The 25,674-nt window shown below is 50.0% G+C and overlaps 1 protein-coding gene across 2 annotated transcripts in view; it reads right to left on the reverse strand.

Moving 5' to 3' along the window:
• The window catches only part of LOC139380998 (bone morphogenetic protein receptor, type II b (serine/threonine kinase)), a 151,632-nt gene that overhangs the window by 8,306 nt on the left and 117,652 nt on the right, over positions 1-25,674 (reverse strand). For both annotated transcript variants that reach the window (XM_071124223.1, XM_071124224.1), the window contains 2 exons: positions 24,781-24,953; positions 17,438-19,323 (listed from right to left, as the gene is read on the reverse strand). In XM_071124223.1, the coding sequence (XP_070980324.1) occupies positions 17,438-19,323; positions 24,781-24,953 (2,059 nt within the window). The remainder of the gene's footprint in view (positions 1-17,437; positions 19,324-24,780; positions 24,954-25,674) is intronic.

The raw sequence follows: 25,674 nt of genomic DNA on the forward strand, positions 1-25,674 counted from the left end.
TGTTCTCAACTTGCCTACCTGGTTAAATAAATGTGTTCTCAACTGGCCTACCTGGTTAAATAAAGGTTAAATAAATAAAAAGTAAATAAAAATATCAGTCATTCATCTCCAGATAGCTAGGTGGTACCACCACATATCAGTCATAGTCAGTACATGTTTCCTTAATAAAGAAGCTAATAAACAGGGGGGAGTGGGGGGTCCATCATTGGGGTGCCAGGACAGAGAAGAGGTTGTACTGGGCTGAGGGGGGGCTGCTCTTCTGTAGGGGTGGGAGGGCCAAGAGACCTGAGGTGGCAAAATGGAGTGATTGGGTTGGGGTGTAGGGATGGAGTATAACCTGAAGGTAGGGAGGGACAGTTGCTGGTCTGTAGATAACCTGAAGGTAGGGAGGGACAGTTGCTGTTCTGTAGATATCCTGAAGGTAGGGAGGGACAGTTGCTGTTCTGTAGATAACCTGAAGGTAGGGAGGGACAGTTCCTCTGTTCTGTAGATAACCTGAAGGTAGGGAGGGACAGTTGCTGGTCTGTAGATAACCTGAAGGTAGGGAGGGACAGTTCCTCTGTTCTGTAGATAACCTGAAGGTAGGGAGGGACAGTTGCTGGTCTGTAGATAACCTGAAGGTAGGGAGGGACAGTTCCTCTGTTCTGTAGATAACCTGAAGGTAGGGAGGGACAGTTCCTCTGTTCTGTAGATAACCTGAAGGTAGGGAGGGACAGTTGCTGTTCTGTAGATAACCTGAAGGTAGGGAGGGACAGTTCCTCTGTTCTGTAGGTAACCTGAAGGTAGGGAGGGACAGTTGCTGGTCTGTAGATAACCTGAAGGTAGGGAGGGACAGTTCCTCTGGCTGTTCTGTAGATAACCTGAAGGTAGGGAGGACAGTTGCTGTTCTGTAGATAACCTGAAGGTAGGGAGGGACAGTTGCTGTTCTGTAGATAACCTGAAGGTAGGGAGGGACAGTTGCTGTTCTGTAGATAACCTGAAGGTAGGGAGGGACAGTTGCTGTTCTGTAGATAACCTGAAGGTAGGGAGGGACAGTTGCTGTTCTGTAGATAACCTGAAGGTAGGGAGGGACAGTTCCTCTGGCTGTTCTGTAGATAACCTGAAGGTAGGGAGGGACAGTTGCTGTTCTGTGGGTTCTGTAGCACCATGGTCTTGTAGTGGATATGAGGCTTCGATATTCCTCTCTGTTCCTTCTATTTCCATCAGAAACATAAGGTGCTCATACCTTTAGTTGGAGAATGCTACCCTCTGGTGGTTGAGGTGTAAAACTTCAAACAATTGTTGTCAGACACACACACACACACCAAACACATAACCACACACACACACACCATACACATAACCACACACACACACACCATACACGACACACACACCAAATACACACCAAACACATAACCACACGAACACACCACACAAACAAACACCAAACACCACACACCACACACAAACACATAACCACACAACCACAAAACCACACAAACCCAAAACCACACAAACACAAAACCACACAAACACACATAATGTTACGTTCCCCAGTTCTTGTGTTGTGGTTTGTGTATTTGTATGTGTGTGTGTTTCAGGAAAATGGCTTCCTGGATTCCCCCAAGCAGCTGATTGGTCGGCCCCATTGATGATTGGAGCTGACCGGATCTCTTGTCAGAAACAGCTGCCTTCACTTACAGACTCTTTCTGAAGCAATATAAGCCAGTGTTCTGCTACTCAGAAAAGGAGATGATTGCTGAGAGATGAGGGTGAGAACCAGTGTTGGTTGTTGTTAAGATATTTATTTATATATTTATTATTGATTTATAAACAAGATAAATACTTATTTTCCACCATAATTTGCAAATAAATTCATTAAAAATCCTACAATGTGATTTTCTGGATTTTTTTTCTCATTTTGTCTGCCATAGTTGAAGTGTACCTATGATGAAAATTACAGGCCTCTCTCATCTTTTTAAGTGGGAGATCTTGCACAATTGGTGGCTGACTAAATACTTTTTTGCCCCACTGTATCCCAACCAGAAGCCATGGATTACAGATAACATCCGCACCGAGCTAAAGGCTAGAGCTGCCGCTTTCAAGGAGCGGGACTCTAACCCGGACACTTATATGAAATCCCACTACACCCTTAGACAAACCATCAAACAAGCAAGGGTCAATACAGGATTAAGATTGAATCCTACTACAACGGCTATGACACTCGTCGAATGTAGCAGGGCTTGAAATCTATTACGGACTACAAAGGGAAACCAAGGGGCGAGTTGCCCAGTGACGCGAGCCTACCAGATGAGCTAAATGCCTTTAATGCTCGCTTCGAGGCAAGCAACACTGAAGCATGCATGAGAGCAACAGTTGTTCCGGACGACTGTGTTATAATGCTCTCGGTAGCCGATGTGAGCAAGACCTTTAAACAAGTCAACATTCACAAAGCTGCGGGGCCTGTAATCCCTGTACACTCACGACTGCACGGCCAAACACGGCAGTGTGGTGCCAGGACAACCTCTCCCTCAATGTGAGCAAGACAAAGGAGATGATTGTGGACTACAGGAAAAGGCGGGCCGAACAAGCCCCCATTAACATCAACGGGGCTGTAGTGGAGCTGGTCGAGTGTCCACATCAACAACGAACTATCACGGTCCAAGCACACCAAGACAGTCGTGAAGAGGGCATGACAACACCTTTTCCCTCTCAGGAGACTGAAAAGATTTGGCATTGGTCCCCAGATCCTCAAAAAGTTCAACAGCTGCACCATCGAGAGCATCATCGCCTGGTATGACAACTACTCGGCATCTGACCATAAGGTGCTACAGAGGGTAGTGCGTACAGCCCAGTACATCACTGGGGCCAAGCTTCCTGCCATCCAGGACCTCTATACCAGGCGGTGTCAGAGGAAAGCCCAAACAATTGTCAAAGACTCCAGTTACCCAAGTCATAGACTGTTCTCTCTGCTACCGCACAGCAAGCGGTACCGGTGCTCCAAGTCTAGGACCAAAAGGCTCCTTAACAGCTTCTACCCCCAAGCCATAAGACCGCTGAACAATTAATCAAAAGGCCATATTTACATTGTCACCCCCCCATTTGTTATTACTCTGCTGCTACTTGCTGTTTATTATCCTACCTACATGTACAAATTACCTCAACTAACCTGTACCCCCACATTGACTCTGTACCAGTACCCCCTGTATATAGCCTCCACATTGACTCGGTACCGGTACACCCTGTATATAGCCTCCACATTGACTCTGTACCGGTACCCCCTGTGTATAGCCTCCACATTGACTCTGTAATGGTACCCCCTGTATATAGCCTCCACATTGACTCGGTACCGGTACACCCTGTATATAGCCTCCACATTGACTCGGTACCGGTAACCCCTGTGTATAGCCTCCACATTGACTCTGTAATGGTACCCCCTGTATATAGACTCCACATTGACTCTGTACCGGTACCCCCTGTATATAGCCTCCACATTGACTCGGTACCGGTAACCCCTGTATATAGCCTCCACATTGACTCGGTACCGGTAACCCCTGTATATAGCCTCCACATTGACTCTGTACCGGTACCCCCTGTATATAGCCTCCACATTGACTCTGTACCGGTACCCCCTGTATATAGCCTCCACATTGACTCTGTACCGGTACCCCCTGTATATAGCCTCCACATTGACTCGGTACCGGTACACCCTGTATATAGCCTCCACATTGACTCTGTAATGGTACCCCCTGTATATAGACTCCACATTGACTCTGTACCGGTACCCCCTGTATATAGCCTCCACATTGACTCGGTACCGGTACCCCCTGTATATAGCCTCCACATTGACTCGGTACCGGTACCCCCTGTATATAGCCTCCACATTGACTCGGTACCGGTACCCACTGTATATAGCCTCATTATTGATACTGTATTGTGTTACTTTTTATTATGTTTAACTTTAGTTTATTTGGTAAATATTTTCATCACTCTTCTTGAACTGCATTGTTGGTTAAGTGCTTGTAAGTCAGCATTTCACTGTTAGGTCTACACCTGTTGTATTCGGCACATGTGACTAATAAAGTTAGATTTGATTTGATTACGGCCACTAAACATGTTGGGGTCTCCCTGTATTGCCTGTGTTACAGTACCAGGTCATAGCTAGCCTGTGTTACAGTACCAGGTCATAGCTAGCCTGTGTTACAGTACCAGGTCATAGCTAGCCTGTGTTAATGTACCAGGTCATAGCTAGCCTGTGTTACAGTACCAGGTCATGGCTAGCCTGTGTTACAGTACCAGGTCATAGCTAGCCTGTGTTACAGTACCAGGTCATAGCTAGCCTGTGTTAATGTACCGGGTCAAAGCTAGCCTGTGTTAATGTACCAGGTCATAGCTAGCCTGTGTTAATGTACCGGGTCATAGCTAGCCTGTGTTAATGTACCAGGTCATAGCTAGCCTGTGTTACAGTACCAGGTCATAGATAGCCTGTGTTACAGTACCAGGTCATAGCTAGCCTGTGGTACATTACCAGGTCATAGCTAGCCTGTGTTACAGTACCAGGTCATAGCTAGCCTGTGTTACAGTACCAGGTCATAGCTAGCCTGTGTTACAGTGCCAGGTCATAGCTAGCCTGTGTTACAGTGCCAGGTCATAGCCAGCCTGTGTTACAGTACCAGGGCATAGCTAGCCTGTGTTTCAGTACCAGGTCATAGCTAGCCTGTGTTACAGTACCAGGTCATAGCTAGCCTGTGTTTCAGTACCAGGTCATAGCTAGCCTGTGTTACAGTACCAGGTCATAGCTAGCCTGTGTTACAGTACCAGGTCATAGCTAGCCTGTGTTACAGTACCAGGTCATAGCTAGCCTGTGTTACAGTACCAGGTCATAGCTAGCCTGTGTTACAGTACCAGGTCATAGCTTTATTTATGTAATATTTCTTACATTGTTACCTCAGGAAAACTGAAGTCTTATTACATACAGCCGGGAAGAACTATTGGATATAAGAGCAACGTCAACGTACCATCATTACGACCAGGAATACAACTTTCCCAAAGCGGATCCTCTGTTTAGACCACCACCCAGGACAATGGATCAGATCCTCTGTTTAGACCACCACCCAGGACAATGGATCAGATCCTCTGTTTAGACCACCACCCAGGACAATGGATCAGATCCTCTGTTTGGCCCACCACCCAGGACAATGGATCAGATCCTCTGTTTAGACCACCACCCAGGACAATGGATCAGATCCTCTGTTTAGACCACCACCCAGGACAATGGATCAGATCCTCTGTTTGGACCACCACCCAGGACAATGGATCAGATCCTCTGTTTGGACCACCACCCAGGACAATGGATCAGATCCTCTGTTTGGACCACCACCCAGGACAGTGGATCAGATCCTCTGTATGGACCACCACCCAGGACAATGGATCAGATCCTCTGTTTAGACCACCACCCAGGACAATGGATCAGATCCTCTGTTTGGACCACCACCCAGGACAATGGATCAGATCCTCTGTTTAGACCACCACCCAGGACAATGGATCAGATCCTCTGTTTAGACCACCACCCAGGACAATGGATCAGATCCTCTGTTTAGACCACCACCCAGGACAATGGATCAGATCCTCTGTTCGGACCACCACCCAGGACAATGGATCAGATCCTCTGTTTAGACCACCACCCAGGACAATGGATCAGATCCTCTGTTTAGACCACCACCCAGGACAATGGATCAGATCCTCTGTTTAGACCACCACCCAGGACAATGGATCAGATCCTCTGTTTGGACCACCACCCAGGACAATGGATCAGATCCTCTGTTTGGCCCACCACCCAGGACAATGGATCAGATCCTCTGTTTGGACCACCACCCAGGACAATGGATCAGATCCTCTGTTTAGACCACCACCCAGGACAATGGATCAGATCCTCTGTTTGGACCACCACCCAGGACAATGGATCAGATCCTCTGTTCGGACCACCACCCAGGACAATGGATCAGATCCTCTGTTCGGACCACCACCCAGGACAATGGATCAGATCCTCTGTTTAGACCACCACCCAGGACAATGGATCAGATCCTCTGTTTGGACCACCACCCAGGACAATGGATCAGATCCTCTGTTTGGACCACCACCCAGGACAATGGATCAGATCCTCTGTATGGATCACCACCCAGGACAATGGATCAGATCCTCTGTTTGGACCACCACCCAGGACAATGGATCAGATCCTCTGTTCGGACCACCACCCAGGACAATGGATCAGATCCTCTGTATGGACCACCACCCAGGACAATGGATCAGATCCTCTGTTTAGACCACCACCCAGGACAATGGATCAGATCCTCCGTTTGGACCACCACCCAGGACAATGGATCAGATCCTCTGTTTGGACCACCACCCAGGACAATGGATCAGATCCTCTGTATGGACCACCACCCAGGACAATGGATCAGATCCTCTGTTTGGACCACCACCCAGGACAATGGATCAGATCCTCTGTTTAGACCACCACCCAGGACAATGGATCAGATCCTCTGTTTAGACCACCACCCAGGACAATGGATCAGATCCTCTGTTTGGACCACCACCCAGGACAATGGATCAGATCCTCTGTTTGGACCACCACCCAGGACAATGGATCAGATCCTCTGTTTGAACCACCACCCAGGACAATGGATCAGATCCTCTGTTTGGACCACCACCCAGGACAATGGATCAGATCCTCTGTTTAGACCACCACCCAGGACAATGGATCAGATCCTCTGTTTGGCCCACCACCCAGGACAATGGATCAGATCCTCTGTTTAGACCACCACCCAGGACAATGGATCAGATCCTCTGTTTGGACCACCACCCAGGACAATGGATCAGATCCTCTGTTTAGACCACCACCCAGGACAATGGATCAGATCCTCTGTTTAGACCACCACCCAGGACAATGGATCAGATCCTCTGTTTGGACCACCACCCAGGACAATGGATCAGATCCTCTGTATGGACCACCACCCAGGACAATGGATCAGATCCTCTGTTTGGACCACCACCCAGGACAATGGATCAGATCCTCTGTTTGGACCACCACCCAGGACAATGGATCAGATCCTCTGTTTAGACCACCACCCAGGACAATGGATCAGATCCTCTGTTTGGACCACCACCCAGGACAATGGATCAGATCCTCTGTTTGGACCACCACCCAGGACAATGGATCAGATCCTCCTAGTACTTCCGGCGCCGACAGAGATGGCCGCCTCGCTTCGCGTTCCTAGGAAACTATGCAGTTTTTAGTTTTTTTACGTGTTATTTCTTACATTAGTACCCCAGGTCATCTTAGGTTTCATTACATACAGTCGAGAAGAACTACTGAATATAAGATCAGCATCAACTCACCATCAGTACGACCAAGAATATGTTTTTCGCGACGCGGATCCTGTGTTCTGCCTTACAAACAGGACAACGGAGTGGATCCTATGCAGCGACCCAAAAAAACGACTCCGAAAGAGAGGGAAACGAGGCGGTCTTCTGGTCAGACTCCGGAGACGGGCACAGCGCACACCACTCCCTAGCATTCTTCTTGCCAATGTCCAGTCTCTTGACAACAAGGTTGATGAAATCCGAGCAAGGGTAGCATTCCAGAGGGACATCAGAGACTGTAACGTTCTTTGCTTCACGGAAACGTGGCTTACTGGAGAGACGCAATCCGAAGCGGTGCAGCCAACAGGTTTCTCCACGCATCGCGCAGACAGGAAAAAACATCTTTCTGGTAAAAAGAGGGGCGGGGGCGTATGCCTTATGACTAACGTGACATGGTGCGATGAAAGAAACATACAGGAACTCAAATCCTTCTGTTCACCTGATTTAGAATTCCTCACAATCAAATGTAGACCGCATTATCTACCAAGAGAATTCTCTTCGATTATAATCACAGCCGTATATATCCCCCCCCAAGCAGACACATCGATGGCTCTGAACGAACTTTATTTAACTCTCTGCAAACTGGAAACAATTTATCCGGAGGCTGCATTCATTGTAGCTGGGGATTTTAACAAGGCTAATCTGAAAACAAGACTCCCCAAATTTTATCAGCATATCGATTGCGCAACCAGGGGAGGAAAGACCTTGGACCATTGTTACTCTAACTTCCGCGACGCATATAAGGCCCTGCCCCGCCCCCCTTTCGGAAAAGCTGACCACGACTCCATTTTGTTGATCCCTGCCTACAGACAGAAACTAAAACAAGAGGCTCCCACGCTGAGGTCTGTCCAACGCTGGTCCGACCAAGCTGACTCCACACTCCAAGACTGCTTCCATCACGTGGACTGGGAGATGTTTCGTATTGCGTCAGATAACAACATTGACGAATACGCTGATTCGGTGTGCGAGTTCATTAGAACGTGCGTTGAAGATGTCGTTCCCATAGCAACGATTAAAACATTCCCTAACCAGAAACCGTGGATTGATGGCAGCATTCGTGTGAAACTGAAAGCGAGAACCACTGCTTTTAATCAGGGCAAGGTGTCTGGTAACATGACCGAATACAAACAGTGCAGCTATTCCCTCCGCAAGGCTATCAAACAAGCTTAGCGCCAGTACAGAGACAAAGTAGAATCTCAATTCAACGGCTCAGACACAAGAGGCATGTGGCAGGGTCTACAGTCAATCACGGACTACAGGAAGAAACCCAGCCCAGTCACGGACCAGGATGTCTTGCTCCCAGGCAGACTAAATAACTTTTTTGCCCGCTTTGAGGACAATACAGTGCCACTGACACGGCCTGCAACGAAAACATGCGGTCTCTCCTTCACTGCGGCCGAGGTGAGTAAGACATTTAAACGTGTTAACCCTCGCAAGGCTGCAGGCCCAGATGGCATCCCCAGCCGCGCCCTCAGAGCATGCGCAGACCAGCTGGCCGGTGTGTTTACGGACATATTCAATCAATCCCTATACCAGTCTGCTGTTCCCACATGCTTCAAGAGGGCCACCATTGTTCCTGTTCCCAAGAAAGCTAAGGTAACTGAGCTAAATGACTACCGCCCCGTAGCACTCACATCCGTCATCATGAAGTGCTTTGAGAGACTAGTCAAGGACCATATCACCTCCACCCTACCTGACACCCTAGACCCACTCCAATTTGCTTACCGCCCTAATAGGTCCACAGACGATGCAATCTCAACCACACTGCACACTGCCCTAACCCATCTGGACAAGAGGAATACCTATGTGAGAATGCTGTTCATCGACTACAGCTCGGCATTCAACACCATAGTACCCTCCAAGCTCGTCATCAAGCTCGAGACCCTGGGTCTCGACCCCGCCCTGTGCAACTGGGTACTGGACTTCCTGACGGGCCGCCCCCAGGTGGTGAGGGTAGGCAACAACATCTCCTCCCCGCTGATCCTCAACACTGGGGCCCCACAAGGTTGCGTTCTGAGCCCTCTCCTGTACTCCCTGTTCACCCACGACTGCGTGGCCACGCACGCCTCCAACTCAATCATCAAGTTTGCGGACGACACAACAGTGGTAGGCTTGATTACCAACAACGATGAGACGGCCTACAGGGAGGAGGTGAGGGCCCTCGGAGTGTGGTGTCAGGAAAACAACCTCACACTCAACGTCAACAAAACTAAGGAGATGATTGTGGACTTCAGGAAACAGCAGAGGGAACACCCCCCTATCCACATCGATGGAACAGTAGTGGAGAGGGTAGCAAGTTTTAAGTTCCTCGGCATACACATCACAGACAAACTGAATTGGTCCACTCACACAGACAGCATCGTGAAGAAGGCGCAGCAGCGCCTCTTCAACCTCAGGAGGCTGAAGAAATTCGGCTTGTCACCAAAAGCACTCACAAACTTCTACAGATGCACAATCGAGAGCATCCTGGCGGGCTGTATCACCGCCTGGTATGGCAACTGCACCGCCCTCAACCGTAAGGCTCTCCAGAGGGTAGTGAGGTCTGCACAACGCATCACCGGGGGCAAACTACCTGCCCTCCAGGACACCTACACCACCCGATGTCACAGGAAGGCCATAAAGATCATCAAGGACATCAACCACCCGAGCCACTGCCTGTTCACCCCGCTATCATCCAGAAGGCGAGGTCAGTACAGGTGCATCAAAGCTGGGACCGAGAGACTGAAAAACAGCTTCTATCTCAAGGCCATCAGACTGTTAAACAGCCACCACTAACACTGAGTGGCTGCTGCCAACACACTGACACTGACTCAACTCCAGCCACTTTAATAATGGGAATTGATGGGAAATGATGTAAATATATCACTAGCCACTTTAAACAATGCTACCTTATATAAATGTTACTTACCCTACATTATTCATCTCATACGCATACGTATATACTGTACTCTATATCATCGACGGTATCCTTATGTAATACATGTATCACTAGCCACTTTATACTATACTATGCCACTTGGTTTACATACTCATCTCATTTGTACATACTGTACCCGATACCATCTACTGTATCTTGCCTATGCTGCTCTGTATCATCACTCATTCATATATCCTTATGTACATATTCTTTATCCCCTTACACTGTGTACAAGACAGTAGTTTTGGAATTGTTAGTTAGATTACTTGTTATTACTGCATTGTCGGAACTAGAAGCACAAGCATTTCGCTACACTCGCATTAACATCTGCTAACCATGTGTATGTGACAAATAAAATTTGATTTGATTTGATTTGATTTGGACCACCACCCAGGACAATGGATCAGATCCTCTGTTTGGACCACCACCCAGGACAATGGATCGTATCGCAGTAGACGACCCAAAACAACAGCGCTGCAGAAGGGGAAGACGGAGCGGTCTTCTGTAGGCGGGCACATCGGCCACCACTCCCGAGGATACTACTCGCCAATGTCCAGTCTCTTGACAACAAGGTAGACGAACTCCGAGCAAGGGTTGTCTTCCAGAGAGACATCATAGATTGTAACATGCTCTGTTTCACGGAAACATGGCTCACTCAGGATACGTTATCAGAGTGAGTACAGCCAACCGGTTTCTTCACACATCGCGCCGACAGAAACAAACATCACTCTGGTAAGAAGAAGGGCGGGGGTGTATGCCTTATGATTAACGAGTTGTGGTGTGATCATAACAACATACAGGAACTCAAGTCCTTTTGTTCACCTGACCTAGACTTCCTTACAATCAAATGCCGACCGTATTATCTACCAAGAGAATTCTCTTCGATTATAATCACAGCTGTGTATATCCCCCCCAAGCAGACACATCAACGGCCCTGAAAGAACTTCATTGGACTCCATGTAAACTGGAAACCAGATATCCTGAGGGTGCATTTATTGTAGCTGGGGATTTTAACAAAGCTATTCTGAAAACAAGGCTCCCTAAATTTTTCCGCATATCGAATGCGTGACCCGGGCTGGCAAAACTCTGGATCATTGTTACTCTAACTTCCGCGACGCATACAGAGCCGTCCCCCGCCCTCCTTTCGGCGAATCTAACCACGACTCCATTTTGTTGCTCCCAGCCTAAAGACAGAAACTAAAACAGGAAACGCCCGTGCTCAGGTCTGTTCAACGCTGGTCCGACCAATCTTGATTCCACGCTTCAAGATTGCTTCGATCACGTGGACTGGGATATGTTCCGGATAGCGTCTAACAACAACATTGATGGATACACTGATTTGGTGAGTGAGTTAATTAGCAAGTGCATCAGTGATGTTGTACCCACTGTGACTTTTAAAACCTTCCCCAACCAGAAACAGTGGATTGATGGCAGCATTCACGCAAAACTGAAAGCGCGAACCACTGCTTTTAATCATGGCAAGGAAACATGACCAAATACAAACAGTGTAGCTATTCCCTCAGCTAGGCAATCAAACAAGCTAAGCGTCAGTATAGAGACAAAGTAGAATCGCAATTCAATGGCTCAGACACGAGAGGTACAGTGGGGAGAACAAGTATTTGATACACTGCCGATTTTGCAGGTTTCCCTACTTACAAAGCATGTAGAGGTCTGTAATTTTTATCATAGGTACACATCAACTGTGAGAGACGGAATCTAAAACAAAAATCCAGAAAATCACATTGTATGATTTTAAATAATTAATTTGCATGACAGACAGTGTGGTGAAGAAGGCGCAAGAGGCTGTCACCAAAAACCACTCACAAACTTTTACAGATGCACAATTGAAAGCATCCTGTCGGGCTGTATCACCACCTGGTATGTTAACTGCTCCGCCCACAACTGTAAGGTTCTCCAGAGGGTAGTGAGGTCTGCACAACGCATCACCGGGGGCAAACTACCTGCCCTTCAGGACATCTACACCACCCGATGTCACAGGAAGGCATAAAATATAATCAAGGACAACAACCACCCAAGCCACTGCCTGTTCACCCCGCTATCATCCTTCCAGAAGGCAAAGTAAGTACAAGTGGATCAAAGCTGACACGGTTCCGGTACCGCCTCGTTATTGTTTGTAATTTTCTTGTGTTACTTTTTGATTAGACTTTTTTTAAACTTAAGTTTATTTAGTAAAGATTTTCTTAACTCGATTTCTTGAACTGCATTGTTGGTTAAGGGTTTGTAAGTAAGCATTTCACGGTAAGGTCTACTACACCTGTTGTATTCAGTGCATGTGACAAATAACATTTGATTCTAAAATTTGATTTGACATAAGTCACATCAGTCACAATAAAAGGACACTAAAATGTGCAGTTTTATCACACAACACAATTCCACAGGTGTCTCAAGTTGAGGAAGCTGATTGTCCACCAGAGCTATTACCAGATAATTTAATGTCAATGTCTCTACAATAAACAGCCACCAATGTCGTACAGAATTTGGCAGTACGTCAAACCGGTCTCACAACCACAGACCAGGTGTGACCACGCCAGCCCAGGAACTCCTCAACCACAGACCAGGTGTGACCACGCCAGCCCAGGACTTCCACAACCACAGACCAGGTGTGACCACGCCAGCCCAGGACCTCCACAACCACAGACCAGGTGTAACCACGCCAGCCCAGGACCTCCTCAACCACAGACCAGGTGTAACCACGCCAGCCCAGGACCTCCTCAACCACAGACCAGGTGTAACCACGCCAGCCCAGGACCTCCTCAACCACAGACCAGGTGTAACCACTCCAGTCCAGGACCTCCTCAACCACAGACCGGGTGTAACCACGCCAGCCCAGGACCTCCTCAACCACAGACCAGGTGTGACCACGCCAGCCCAGGACCTCCTCAACCACAGACCAGGTGTAACCACGCCAGCCCAGGACCTCCTCAACCAAAGACCAGGTGTAACCACGCCAGCCCAGGACCTCCTCAACCACAGACCAGGTGTAACCACGCCAGCCCAGGACCTCCTCCTCAACCACAGACCAGGTGTGACCACGCCAGCCCAGGACCTCCACAACCACAGACCAGGTGTAACCACGCCAGCCCAGGACCTCCACAACCACAGACCAGGTGTAACCACGCCAGCCCAGGACCTCCTCAACCACAGACCAGGTGTGACCACGCCAGCCCAGGACCTCCTCAACCACAGACCAGGTGTAACCACGCCAGCCCAGGACCTCCTCAACCACAGACCAGGTGTAACCACGCCAGCCCTGAACCTCCTCAACCACAGACCAGGTGTAACCACGCCAGCCCAGGACCTCCTCAACCACAGACCAGGTGTAACCACGCCAGTCCAGGACCTCCTCAACCACAGACCAGGTGTAACCACGCCAGCCCAGGACCTCCACAACCACAGACCAGGTGTAACCACGCCAGCCCAGGACCTCCTCAACCACAGACCAGGTGTAACCACGCCAGCCCAGGACCTCCTCAACCACAGACCAGGTGTAACCACGCCAGTCCAGGACCTCCTCAACCACAGACCAGGTGTAACCACGCCAGCCCAGGACCTCCACATCCAGCTTCTTCACCTGTGAGATCGTCTGAGACCAGCCACCCGGACAGCTGATGAAACTGTGGGTTTGTCTGAGACCAGCCACCCGGACAGCTGATGAAACTGTGGGTTTGTCTGAGACCAGCCACCCGGACAGCTGATGAAACTGTGGGTTTGTCTGAGACCAGCCACCCGGACAGCTGATGAAACTGTGGGTTTGTCTGAGACCAGCCACCCGGACAGCTGATTAAACTGTGGGTTTGTCTGAGACCAGCCACCCGGACAGCTGATGAAACTGTGGGTTTGTCTGAGACCAGCCACCCAGACAGCTGATTAAACTGTGGGTTTGTCTGAGACCAGCCACCCGGACAGCTGATTAAACTGTGGGTTTGTCTGAGACCAGCCACCCGGACAGCTGATTAAACTGTGGGTTTGTCTGAGACCAGCCACCCGGACAGCTGATTAAACTGTGGGTTTGTCTGAGACCAGCCACCCGGACAGCTGATTAAACTGTGGGTTTGCACAATCAAAGAACTTCTGCACAAACTGTCAGAAACCGTCTCAGGGAGGCTCATCTGCGTGCTCGTCGTCCTCACCAGGCTCTTGACCTGACTGCAGATCGGCGTCATAACAGACGTCAGTGAGCATATGCTCACCTTTGATGGCCACTGGAGAAATGTGCTCTTCACAGATGAATCCCTGTTTCAACTGTACCAGGCAGATGGTTTGCTGATGTCACCATTGTGAACAGTGTCCCATGGTGATGGTGGGGTTCTGTACACAATCCCTGGAAGCTGAAATTGTCCCAGTTCTTCCATGGCCTGCATACTCACCAGACATGTCACCCATTGACCATGTTTGGAATGCTCTGGATCTACCTGTACGACAGCGTGTTCCAGATTCAATATCTATCAACTTCACATAGTCATTGAAGAGGATTGAGACAACATTCTACAATCAATCAACACCTGATGAATCAACAGCCTGATCAATCAACAGCCTAATCAACTCTATGTGAAGGAGATGTGTCACGCCGCATGAGGTAAATGGTGTTCACACCAGATACGGATTGTTTTACTGATCTACCTTTTCTTTTTAAAGTGTCTGTGACCAACAGATGGATATCTGTATTCCCAGTCATTTGAAATCCATAGATTAGGACCTAATGAATTCATGAATGTATTTCAATTGACTGATGTTCTTATGAACTGTGAAATCAAATCAAACGTTATTGGTCACATTCACATATTTAGCAGATGTTATTGGTCCATTCACATATTTAGCAGATGTTATTGGTCCATACACATATTTAACAGATGTTATTGGTCCATACACATATTTAACAGATGTTATTGCGGGTGTAGAGAAATGCTTGTGTTCCTAGCTCCAATAGTACAGTAATATCTAATTAAATGCTTGTGTTCCTACTGTAGCTCCATCAGTGCAGTAGTATCTAACTAAATGCTTGTGTTCCTAGCTCCAACAGTACAGTAGTATCTAACTAAATGCTTGTGTTCCTAGCTCCAACAGTGTAGTAATATCTAACTAAATGCTTGTGTTCCTAGCTCCAACAGTGCAGTAGTATCTAACTAAATGCTTGTGTTCCTAGCTCCATCAGTGCAGTAGTATCTAACTAAATGCTTGTGTTCCTAGCTCCAACAGTACAGTAATATCTAACTAAATGCTTGTGTTCCTAGCTCCAACAGTGCAGGAGTATCTAACTAAATGCTTGTGTTCCTAGCTCCAACAGTGCAGTAATATCTAACAATTCACAACAATAAACACAAATCTGAAAGTAAAATCATGTAATTAATAAATATCAGATTCGGCACTCCTTTCCCTATAGTCCACGATCAGCTCCTTTGTCTTGCTCACGTTGAGGGAGTTGTCCTGGCACCACACTGCCAGGTCTCTGACCTCCTCCCTATAGGCTCACACCACACTGCCAGGTCTCTGACCTCCTCCCTATAGGCTGGCACCACACTGCCAGGTCTCTGACCTCCTCCCTATAGGCTGGCACCACACTGCCAGGTCTCTGACCTCCTCCCTATAGGCTGGCACCACACTGCCAGGTCTCTGACCTCCTCCCTATAGGCTCACACCACACTGCCAGGTCTCTGACCTCCTCCCTATAGGCTGGCACCACACTGCCAGGTCTCTGACCTCCTCCCTATAGGCTCACACCACACTGCCAGGTCTCTGACCTCCTCCCTATAGGCTCACACCACACTGCCAGGTCTCTGACCTCCTCCCTATAGGCTGACGTGGGGGAGATTATTCAGAGCAACACTCAGCTGTGGCGGATGCGACTATGTAGGGGAACGACACATCAGAGAGAGAGAGCGATAGAAAAAAAGGAAAGAAAGGAAGAAGAGAGACTCAGGTAGAGAGAGACAGAGAGTGAAGGAGAGGTAGAGAGGAGGGGAAGTAGAGAGGGAAGGGTGGACTGAGGTAGAGAGAGACAGAGAGTGAAGGAGAGGTAGAGAGGAGGGGAAGTAGAGAGGGAAGGGTGGACTGAGGTAGAGAGAGACAGAGAGTGAAGGAGAGGTAGAGAGGAGGGGAAGTAGAGAGGGAAGGATGGACTGAGGTAGAGAGAGACAGAGAGTGAAGTAGAGGTAGAGAGGAGGGGAAGTAGAGAGGGAAGGGTGGACTGAGGTAGAGAGAGACAGAGAGTGAAGGAGAGGTAGAGAGGAGGGGAAGTAGAGAGGGAAGGGTGGACTGAGGTAGAGAGAGACAGAGAGTGAAGGAGAGGTAGAGAGGAGGGGAAGTAGAGAGGGAAGGGTGGACTGAGGTAGAGAGAGACAGAGAGTGAAGGAGAGGTAGAGAGGAGGGGAAGTAGAGAGGGAAGGGTGGACTGAGGTTGAGAGAGACAGAGAGTGAAGGAGAGGTAGAGAGGAGGGGAAGTAGAGAGGGAAGGGTGGACTGAGGTAGAGAGAGACAGAGAGTGAAGTAGAGGTAGAGAGGAGGGGAAGTAGAGAGGGAAGGGTGAACTGAGGTAGAGAGAGACAGAGAGTGAAGGAGAGGTAGAGAGGAGGGGAAGTAGAGAGGGAAGGGTGGACTGAGGTTGAGAGAGACAGAGAGTGAAGGAGAGGTAGAGAGGAGGGGAAGTAGAGAGGGAAGGGTGAACTGAGGTAGAGAGAGACAGAGAGTGAAGGAGAGGTAGAGAGGAGGGGAAGTAGAGAGGGAAGGGTGGACTGAGGTTGAGAGAGACAGAGAGTGAAGGAGAGGTAAAGAGGAGGGGAAGTAGAGCGGGAAGGGTGGACTGAGGTAGAGAGACAGAGAGTGAAGGAGAGGTAGAGAGGAGGGGAAGTAGAGAGGGAAGGGTGGACTGAGGTAGAGAGACAGAGAGTGAAGGAGAGGTAGAGAGGAGGGGAAGTAGAGAGGGAAGGGTGGACTGAGGTAGAGAGAGACAGAGTGAAGGAGAGGTAGAGAGGAGGGGAAGTAGAGAGGGAAGGGTGGACTGAGGTAGAGAGACAGAGTGAAGGAGAGGTAGAGAGGAGGGGAAGTAGAGAGGGAAGGGTGGACTGAGGTAGAGAGATGTGCGGCGTGTTCTTTTCTCACCTGAAGAGCTGTTGTGTGAGGAGCCAGACAGGTCCAGGGAGCAGGGTCTCTCAGGTCGTCTGGGTTTGGGCTGTCTGAGGGCCGCTGGGGCTGAGGTTGAGAATGGGACTGGGGTTGGGGCTGAGAATGGGACTGGGACTGGGGTTGAGACTGGGACTGAGACTGGGACTGGGGTTGGGGCTGAGAATGGGACTGGGGTTGAGACTGGGACTGGGACTGAGGCTGGGACTGGGGCTGGGGTTGAGACTGGGGCTGGGACTGGGGTTGAGACTGGGACTGGGGCTGGGGTTGAGACTAGGACTGGGACTGGGGTTGAGACTGGGACTGGGACTGGAACTGAGACTGGAACTGGGACTGGGGTTGAGTCTGGGACTGGGACTGGGACTGGGACTGAGACTGGGACTGGGGCTGGGGTTGAGACTGGGACTGGGGTTGAGACTGGGGCTGGGGTTGAGACTGGGGCTGGGGTTGAGACTGGGACTGGGGTTGAGACTGGGACTGGGTTTGAGACTGGGACTGGGTTTGAGACTGGGATTGGGGTTGAGACTGGTGCTGGGACTGGGGATGGGACTGGGACTGGGGCTGGGACTGGGACTGGGGTTGAGACTGGGGCTGGTAGTTGGGCAGTGAGAGGGGCAGTGATAGGTACGGAGATGGGTTTGGGTACAGAGACAGGTCTAGGTATGGGGACAAAGGTGAGGGGTTCAGGCTGTCCCTCTACAGATGGACATGTGATCACCAGACGGTTGTTGTTGTTGTTAGTGTTGGTGCGGCCCGCCAGGTGATTGGTTGGTCTCTGGTCACATGCGGTGGGCTGCTCTCTCCTTAGCAGTGGTTCATGTTCATCAGGACTGGAGTTGATGTTGAGTCTACTGTCCTCTCCGCTGAGCTGGGTCTGTAACAAGGGTGTCGCTCCGCCCAACTCCCCCTGAGGGCCCGCCGGATTGGTAGTCCCGTAAGGAGCCCCGCCTCCAGTTGAAGAGGCCACGCCTCCGTTCAGGTAACCGTTGACGACCACGACGCTTACGCCGCTCCGCACCCCGTTTCCTACGGCCGTTGGCCCGTTGTTGGTAACGTTAACAAGGCGTGGCTCTGCCGCTGGGGCGACCGTGTTCATCTTGGCCACGCCCGTCTCTACCTGCTTCAGGTTGGACCGGTGTTTCCCAGACTTCAGCCTGGAGGAACCAGAGCCCTCCTTGGCCTTGGTGTTGAGTGGTAGGCTGGTGGGCCGCTTGGGGAGGTTCTGCTGTTTGGGCAGGGGGAACATAGTAGCTGGAGGGTCCCCCATCCCACTGGCCCCGGACTCAGACCCTCCCTGGGCCCCAGGCCCGGCCCCAGTCACCTCCGCAGCCAGCTTGATGAGGGGATAGAGCAGGGAGGAAGACTTACAGCTGAGGGGGTCTGGAGCAGAGAACTGTTTCTGGCTGTGCTCCATAAGGTTCTCATCAGAAGACTCCTTCAGGTTCTTGTCAACCTCTTTAGGGTCCAGCTTGGTGGTCTCCAAGTCCTCCTGGGTCAGCTGCAGACACACCGGCACCAACACAGCACCACCTAGTGGGCCGGATGAGTCCTCCCCTTGACCAGACTCAGAGATGGTGGTCATGACGGTGTTGGGTGTGGAGAGGCTGGCGCCGCTGCTCTCCGGGCTGGGCAGACGGGCCTGAGCCTGCTGACGCTCGGCATTGATGGAGTTTCGGTTCTTCTCTGGGCCTGCGGGTACACTGCTAGTTCCACCCAGGACGCCGACGGAGGAGGTACCCGATACAGAGGTGTCCCCCCCAGGAAGGTTCTTCACCGTGTGGCCCTCGTGGTCCTCGATGTAGGAGGAGGAGGAGTAGTCTGGGTAGGGGCTGACTTTAGGACCCCTGCGGCTGTGGGACAGGTTCCTGTAGGGGAAGCAGATAGAAATAAAACTGATGTCATGTAAACCTGCAGCGTAACAGACCAAACCTTACACGACAGGGGCAAGCAGATCGTCTTTTCAAAAACATGACCTTCACCCATATTTAATAGGAAAAAAGAGACGTGACTCAAATAACTCAAGGTGGTGTGTTCTGATACTAAGATGTAATTGTCACAGACACCGGAAAGGTGAAATGTGTTGTTTTAAAGGGTCAGACAGTAGTATGAAACCAAAGTAAAGCAAATTAGGGTTAAGTGCCTTGCTTAAGGGCACGTCGACAGATTGTTCACCTTAGTCGGTAACCTGTCGGTTACTGGCTCAACGGCTACCCTGCTGGTTACTGGTCCAACACTCTGACCACTAGGCCACCCTGCTGGTTACTGGTCCAACACTCTAACCACTAGGCTACCCTGCTGGTTACTGGTCCAACACTCTAACCACTAGGCTACCCTGCTGGTTACTGGTCCAACACTCTAACCACTAGGCTACCCTGCTGGTTACTGGTCCAACACTCTAACCACTAGGCTACCCTGCTGGTTACTGGTCCAACGCTCTAACCACTAGGCTACCCTGCTGGTTACTGGTCCAACACTCTAACCACTAGGCTACCCTGCTGGTTACTGGTCCAACGCTCTAACCACTAGGCTACCCTGCTGGTTACTAACAACAAGACTACCCTGCTGGTTACTGGTCCAACACTCTAACCACTAGGCTACCCTGCTGGTTACTGGTCCAACACTCTAACCACTAGGCTACCCTGCTGGTTACTGGTCTAACACTCTAACCACTAGGCTACCCTGCTGGTTACTGGTCCAACACTCTAACCACTAGGCTACCCTGCTGGTTACTGGTCCAACACTAACCACTAGGCTACCCTGCTGGTTACTGGTCAAACACTCTAACCACTAGGCTACCCTGCTGGTTACTGGTCCAAATCTCTAACCACTAGGCTACCCTGCTGGTTACTGGTCCAACACTCTAACCACTAGGCTACCCTGCTGGTTACTGGTCCAACACTCTAACCACTAGGCTACCCTGCTGGTTACTGGTCCAACACTCTAACCACTAGGCTACCCTGCTGGTTACTGGTCCAACACTCTAACCACTAGGCTACCCTGCTGGTTACTGGTCCAACACTCTAACCACTAGGCTACCCTGCTGGTTACTGGTCCAACACTCTAACCACTAGGCTACCCTGCTGGTTACTGGTCCAACACTCTAACCACTAGGCTACCCTGCTGGTTACCGGTCCAACGCTCTAATCACTAGTCTACCTGCTGGTTACTGGTCCAACACTCTAACCACTAGTCTACCTGCTGGTTACTGGTCCAACGCTCTGACCACTAGTCTACCTGCTGGTTACTGACCCAACGCTCTGACCACTAGGGTACCTGCTGGTTACTGGTCCAACACTCTAACAACTGGTTGTTGATATAGTGGGTCCTGGTGTGTTGATATAGCGGGTCCAGGTGTGTTGATATAGCGGGTCCTGGTGTGTTGATATAGCGGGTCCAGGTGTGTTGAAATAGTGGGTCCAGGTGTGTTGATATAGTGGGTCCAGGTGTGTTGATATAGCGGGTCCAGGTGTGTTGATATAGTGGGTCCAGGTGTGCTGATATAGCGGGTCCTGGTGTGTTGATATAGCGGGTCCAGGTGTGTTGATATAGCGGTTCCAGGAGTGTTGATATAGTGGGTCCAGGTGTGTTGATATAGCGGGTCCAGGTGTGTTGATATAGCGGGTCCAGGTGTGTTGATATAGCGGGTCCTGGTGTGTTGATATAGCGGGTCCTGGTGTGTTGATATAGCGGGTCCAGGTGTGTTGATATAGTGGGTCCAGGTGTGTTGATATAGTGGGTCCAGGTGTGTTGATATAGCGGGTCCTGGTGTGTTGATATAGCGGGTCCAGGTGTGTTGATATAGCGGGTCCTGGTGTGTTGATATAGCGGGTCCAGGTGTGTTGACATAGCGGGTCCTGGTGTGTTGATATAGCGGGTCCAGGTGTGTTGATATAGTCGGTCCAGGTGTGTTGATATAGTGGGTCCAGGTGTGTTGATATAGCGGGTCCAGGTGTGTTGATATAGTCGGTCCAGGTGTGTTGATATAGTGGGTCCAGGTGTGTTGATATAGTGGGTCCAGGTGTGTTGATATAGTGGGTCCTGGTGTGTTGATATAGGGGGTCCAGGTGTGTTGATATAGCGGTTCCAGGAGTGTTGATATAGTGGGTCCAGGTGTGTTGATATAGCGGGTCCAGGTGTGTTGATATAGCGGGTCCTGGTGTGTTGATATAGCGGGTCCTGGTGTGTTGATATAGCGGGTCCAGGTGTGTTGACATAGTGGGTCCAGGTGTGTTGATATAGCGGGTCCTGGTGTGTTGATATAGTGGGTCCAGGTGTGTTGATATAGCGGTTCCAGGAGTGTTGATATAGTGGGTCCAGGTGTGTTGATATAGCGGGTCCAGGTGTGTTGATATAGCGGGTCCAGGTGTGTTGATATAGTGGGTCCAGGTGTGCTGATATAGCGGGTCCTGGTGTGTTGATATAGCGGGTCCAGGTGTGTTGATATAGCGGTTCCAGGAGTGTTGATATAGTGGGTCCAGGTGTGTTGATATAGCGGGTCCAGGTGTGTTGATATAGCGGGTCCAGGTGTGTTGATATAGCGGGTCTTGGTGTGTTGATATAGCAGGTCCTGGTGTGTTGATATAGCGGGTCCAGGTGTGTTGATATAGTGGGTCCTGGTGTGTTGATATAGCGGGTCCAGGTGTGTTGATATAGCGGGTCCTGGTGTGTTGACATAGTGGGTCCAGGTGTGTTGATATAGCAGGTCCTGGTGTGTTGATATAGCGGGTCCTGGTGTGTTGATATAGCGGGTCCAGGTGTGTTGATATAGTGGGTCCAGGTGTGTTGATATAGCGGGTCCAGGTGTGTTGATATAGTGGGTCCAGGTGTGTTGATATAGTGGGTCCAGGTGTGTTGATATAGTGGGTCCAGGTGTGTTGATATAGCGGGTCCAGGTGTGTTGATATAGTGGGTCCAGGTGTGTTGATATAGCGGGTCCTGGTGTGTTGATATAGCGGGTCCAGGTGTGTTGATATAGCGGGTCCAGGTGTGTTGATATAGTCGGTCCAGGTGTGTTGATATAGTGGGTCCAGGTGTGTTGATATAGCGGGTCCTGGTGTGTTGATATAGCGGGTCCAGGTGTGTTGATATAGCGGGTCCTGGTGTGTTGATATAGCGGGTCCTGGTGTGTTGACATAGCGGGTCCAGGTGTGTTGATATAGTGGGTCCAGGTGTGTTGATATAGCGGGTCCAGGTGTGTTGATATAGCGGGTCCTGGTGTGTTGATATAGCGGGTCCTGGTGTGTTGATATAGCGGGTCCAGGTGTGTTGATATAGTGGGTCCAGGTGTGTTGATATAGTGGGTCCAGATGTGTTGATATAGTGGGTCCTGGTGTGTTGACATAGCGGGTCCAGGTGTGTTGATATAGCGTGTCCAGGTGTGTTGATATAGTGCCGTGCGCAGCGACCAGCTGACTATACATTATTATCAACTGGGTGGTTCGAACCCTGAATGCTGATTGGCTGACAGCCATGGTGTACCCGTATACCACGGGTATTACAAAAATATATATTTTCACTGGTCTAATTACGGTGGTAACCAGATTATAACAGCAATAAGGCACCTCAGGTGACTATGATGAATGGCCAATATACCACGGCTAAGGGCTGTATTCAGGCACTCCGCGTTGCGTCGTGTTTAAGAACAGCCCTTAGCTGTGGTGTATACCACACCTCCTGGCCTTATTGCTTCCTTATAAAATGGGTTGATTGGATCCTGGATGCTGGTTGGTTGAACACCTTTTATCCCCAAGCCATAAGACATTGAACTAGGTAACCAAATAGCATTGACCCTTTTTTGAGCCATCATATACACTGCTGCTACTGTTTATAATCTATCCTGTTTCCTCGCCACTTTACCCTTACCTACATGTACATATGTACCTCAATTACCTCGTACCCCTGCACGTAGACTCAGTACTGGTACCTGTGTATATAACCATGTTATTACCTCGTACCTGCACATAGACTCAGTACTGGTACCTGTGTATATAACCATGTTATTACCTCGTACCTGCACATAGACTCAGTACTGGTACTCCACCGTATATAGCCATGTTATTACCTCGTACCCCTGCACATAGACTCAGTACTGGTACCTGTGTATATAGCCATGTTATTACCTCATACCCCTGCACATAGACTCAGTACTGGTACCTGTGTATATAACCATGTTATTACCTCGTACCCCTGCACATAGACTCAGTACTGGTACCCTGTGTATATAACCATGTTATTACCTTGTACCCCTGCACATAGACTCAGTACTGGTACTCACTGTATATAGCCAATATATCGTTACTCAGTACTGGTACCCTGTGTATATAGCCAATATATTGTTACTCAGTACTGGTACCCTGTGTATATAGCCTGGTACCCTGTGAATATAGCCAATATATCGTTACTCAGTACTGGTACCCTGTGTATATAGCCTGGTACCCTGTGTATATAGCCAATATATCGTTACTCAGTACTGGTACCCTGTGTATATAGCCTGGTACCCTGTGTATATAGCCAATATATCGTTACTCAGTACTGGTACCCTGTGTATATAGCCTGGTACCCTGTGTATATAGCCAAGATATCGTTACTCAGTACTGGTACCCTGTGTATATAGCCTGGTACCCTGTGTATATAGCCTGGTACCCTGTGTATATAGCCAAGATATCGTTACTCAGTACTGGTGCCCTGTGTGGTGGTCATGGGGATAACCATAGGGCTAACCTCTCGTTCTGCAGTGTGGTGGTCATAGGGTTAACCGTGGTCCTGTGTGTGTGTGTGTGTTCACCTCTCGTTCTGCAGTATGGTGGTCATAGGGTTAACCGTGGTCCTGTGTGTGTGTGTGTGTGTGTTCACCTCTCGTTCTGCAGTGTGGTGGTCATAGGGTTAACCGTGGTCCTGTGTGTGTGTGTGTGTTCACCTCTCGTTCTGCAGTGTGGTGGTCACAGGGTTAACCGTGGTCCTGTGTGTGTGTGTGTGTGTGTGTGTGTGTTCACCTCTCGTTCTGCAGTGTGGTGGTCATAGGGTTAACTGTGGTCCTGTGTGTGTGAGTGTGTGTGTGTGTGTTCACCTCTCGTTCTGCAGTGTGGTGGTCATAGGGTTAACCGTGGTCCTGTGTGTGTGTGTGTGAGTGTGTGTGTTTGTGTTCACCTCTCGTTCTGCAGTGTGGTGGTCATAGGGTTAACCGTGGTCCTGTGTGTGTGTGTGTGTGTGTGTGTGTGTGTGTGTGTGTGTGTGTGTGTGTGTGTGTGTTCACCTCTCGTTCTGCAGTGTGGTGGTCACAGGGTTAACCGTGGTCCTGTGTGTGTGTGTGTGTGTGTGTTCACCTCTCGTTCTGCAGTGTGGTGGTCATAGGGTTAACCGTGGGGCTGACAGACTTGGTCCTGTCCCAGATCAGCAGTAGTTCAGCCATGCGCTCCTCTGAACACTGAGCGGTCAGCCTGGCCTCAGCATCCTGGTCCCAACAGTCCTCCATGGTCTCCTTCAGGGACCGCACCGCCTGAGGGAAGGTTACAGAGGATAACACATACCATACCATACCACACCACACACACCACAGGTCTCACCAGAATGCACCGCCTGGGGGAAGACAGTATCATTACAATTAAAAGAGACAGAGTTAAATGTCTCCAAGACGACTTCAGAAGGATGGACCAGGTGATCAACATTGGAAAAGGAGGTGGACACTGTGGACCAGGTGAGGAGGTGGACACTGTGGACCAGGTGAGGAGGTGGACACTGTGGACCAGGTGAGGAGGTGGACACTGTGGACCAGGTGAGGAGGTGGACACTGTGGACCAGGTGAGGAGGTGGACACTGTGGACCAGGTGAGGAGGTGGATACTGTGGACCAGGTGAGGAGTTGGACACTGAGGACCAGGTGAGGAGGTGGACACTGTGGACCAGGTGAGGAGGTGGACACTGTGGACCAGGTGAGGAGGTGGACACTCAGGACCAGGTGAGGAGGTGGACACTGCGGACCAGGTGAGGAGATGGACACTGAGGACCAGGTGAGGAGGTGGACATTTCGGACCATGTGAGGAGATGGACACTGCGGACCAGGTGAGGAGGTGGACACTGCGGACCAGGTGAGGAGGTGGACACTGTGGACCAGGTGAGGAGGTGGACACTGTGGACCAGGTGAGGAGGTGGACACTGTGGACCAGGTGAGGAGGTGGACACTGTGGACCAGGTGAGGAGGTGGATACTGTGGACCAGGTG

This window comes from Oncorhynchus clarkii, chromosome 22 (genome assembly GCF_045791955.1).
Source record: "Oncorhynchus clarkii lewisi isolate Uvic-CL-2024 chromosome 22, UVic_Ocla_1.0, whole genome shotgun sequence".
Classification (NCBI taxonomy): domain Eukaryota; kingdom Metazoa; phylum Chordata; class Actinopteri; order Salmoniformes; family Salmonidae; genus Oncorhynchus; species Oncorhynchus clarkii.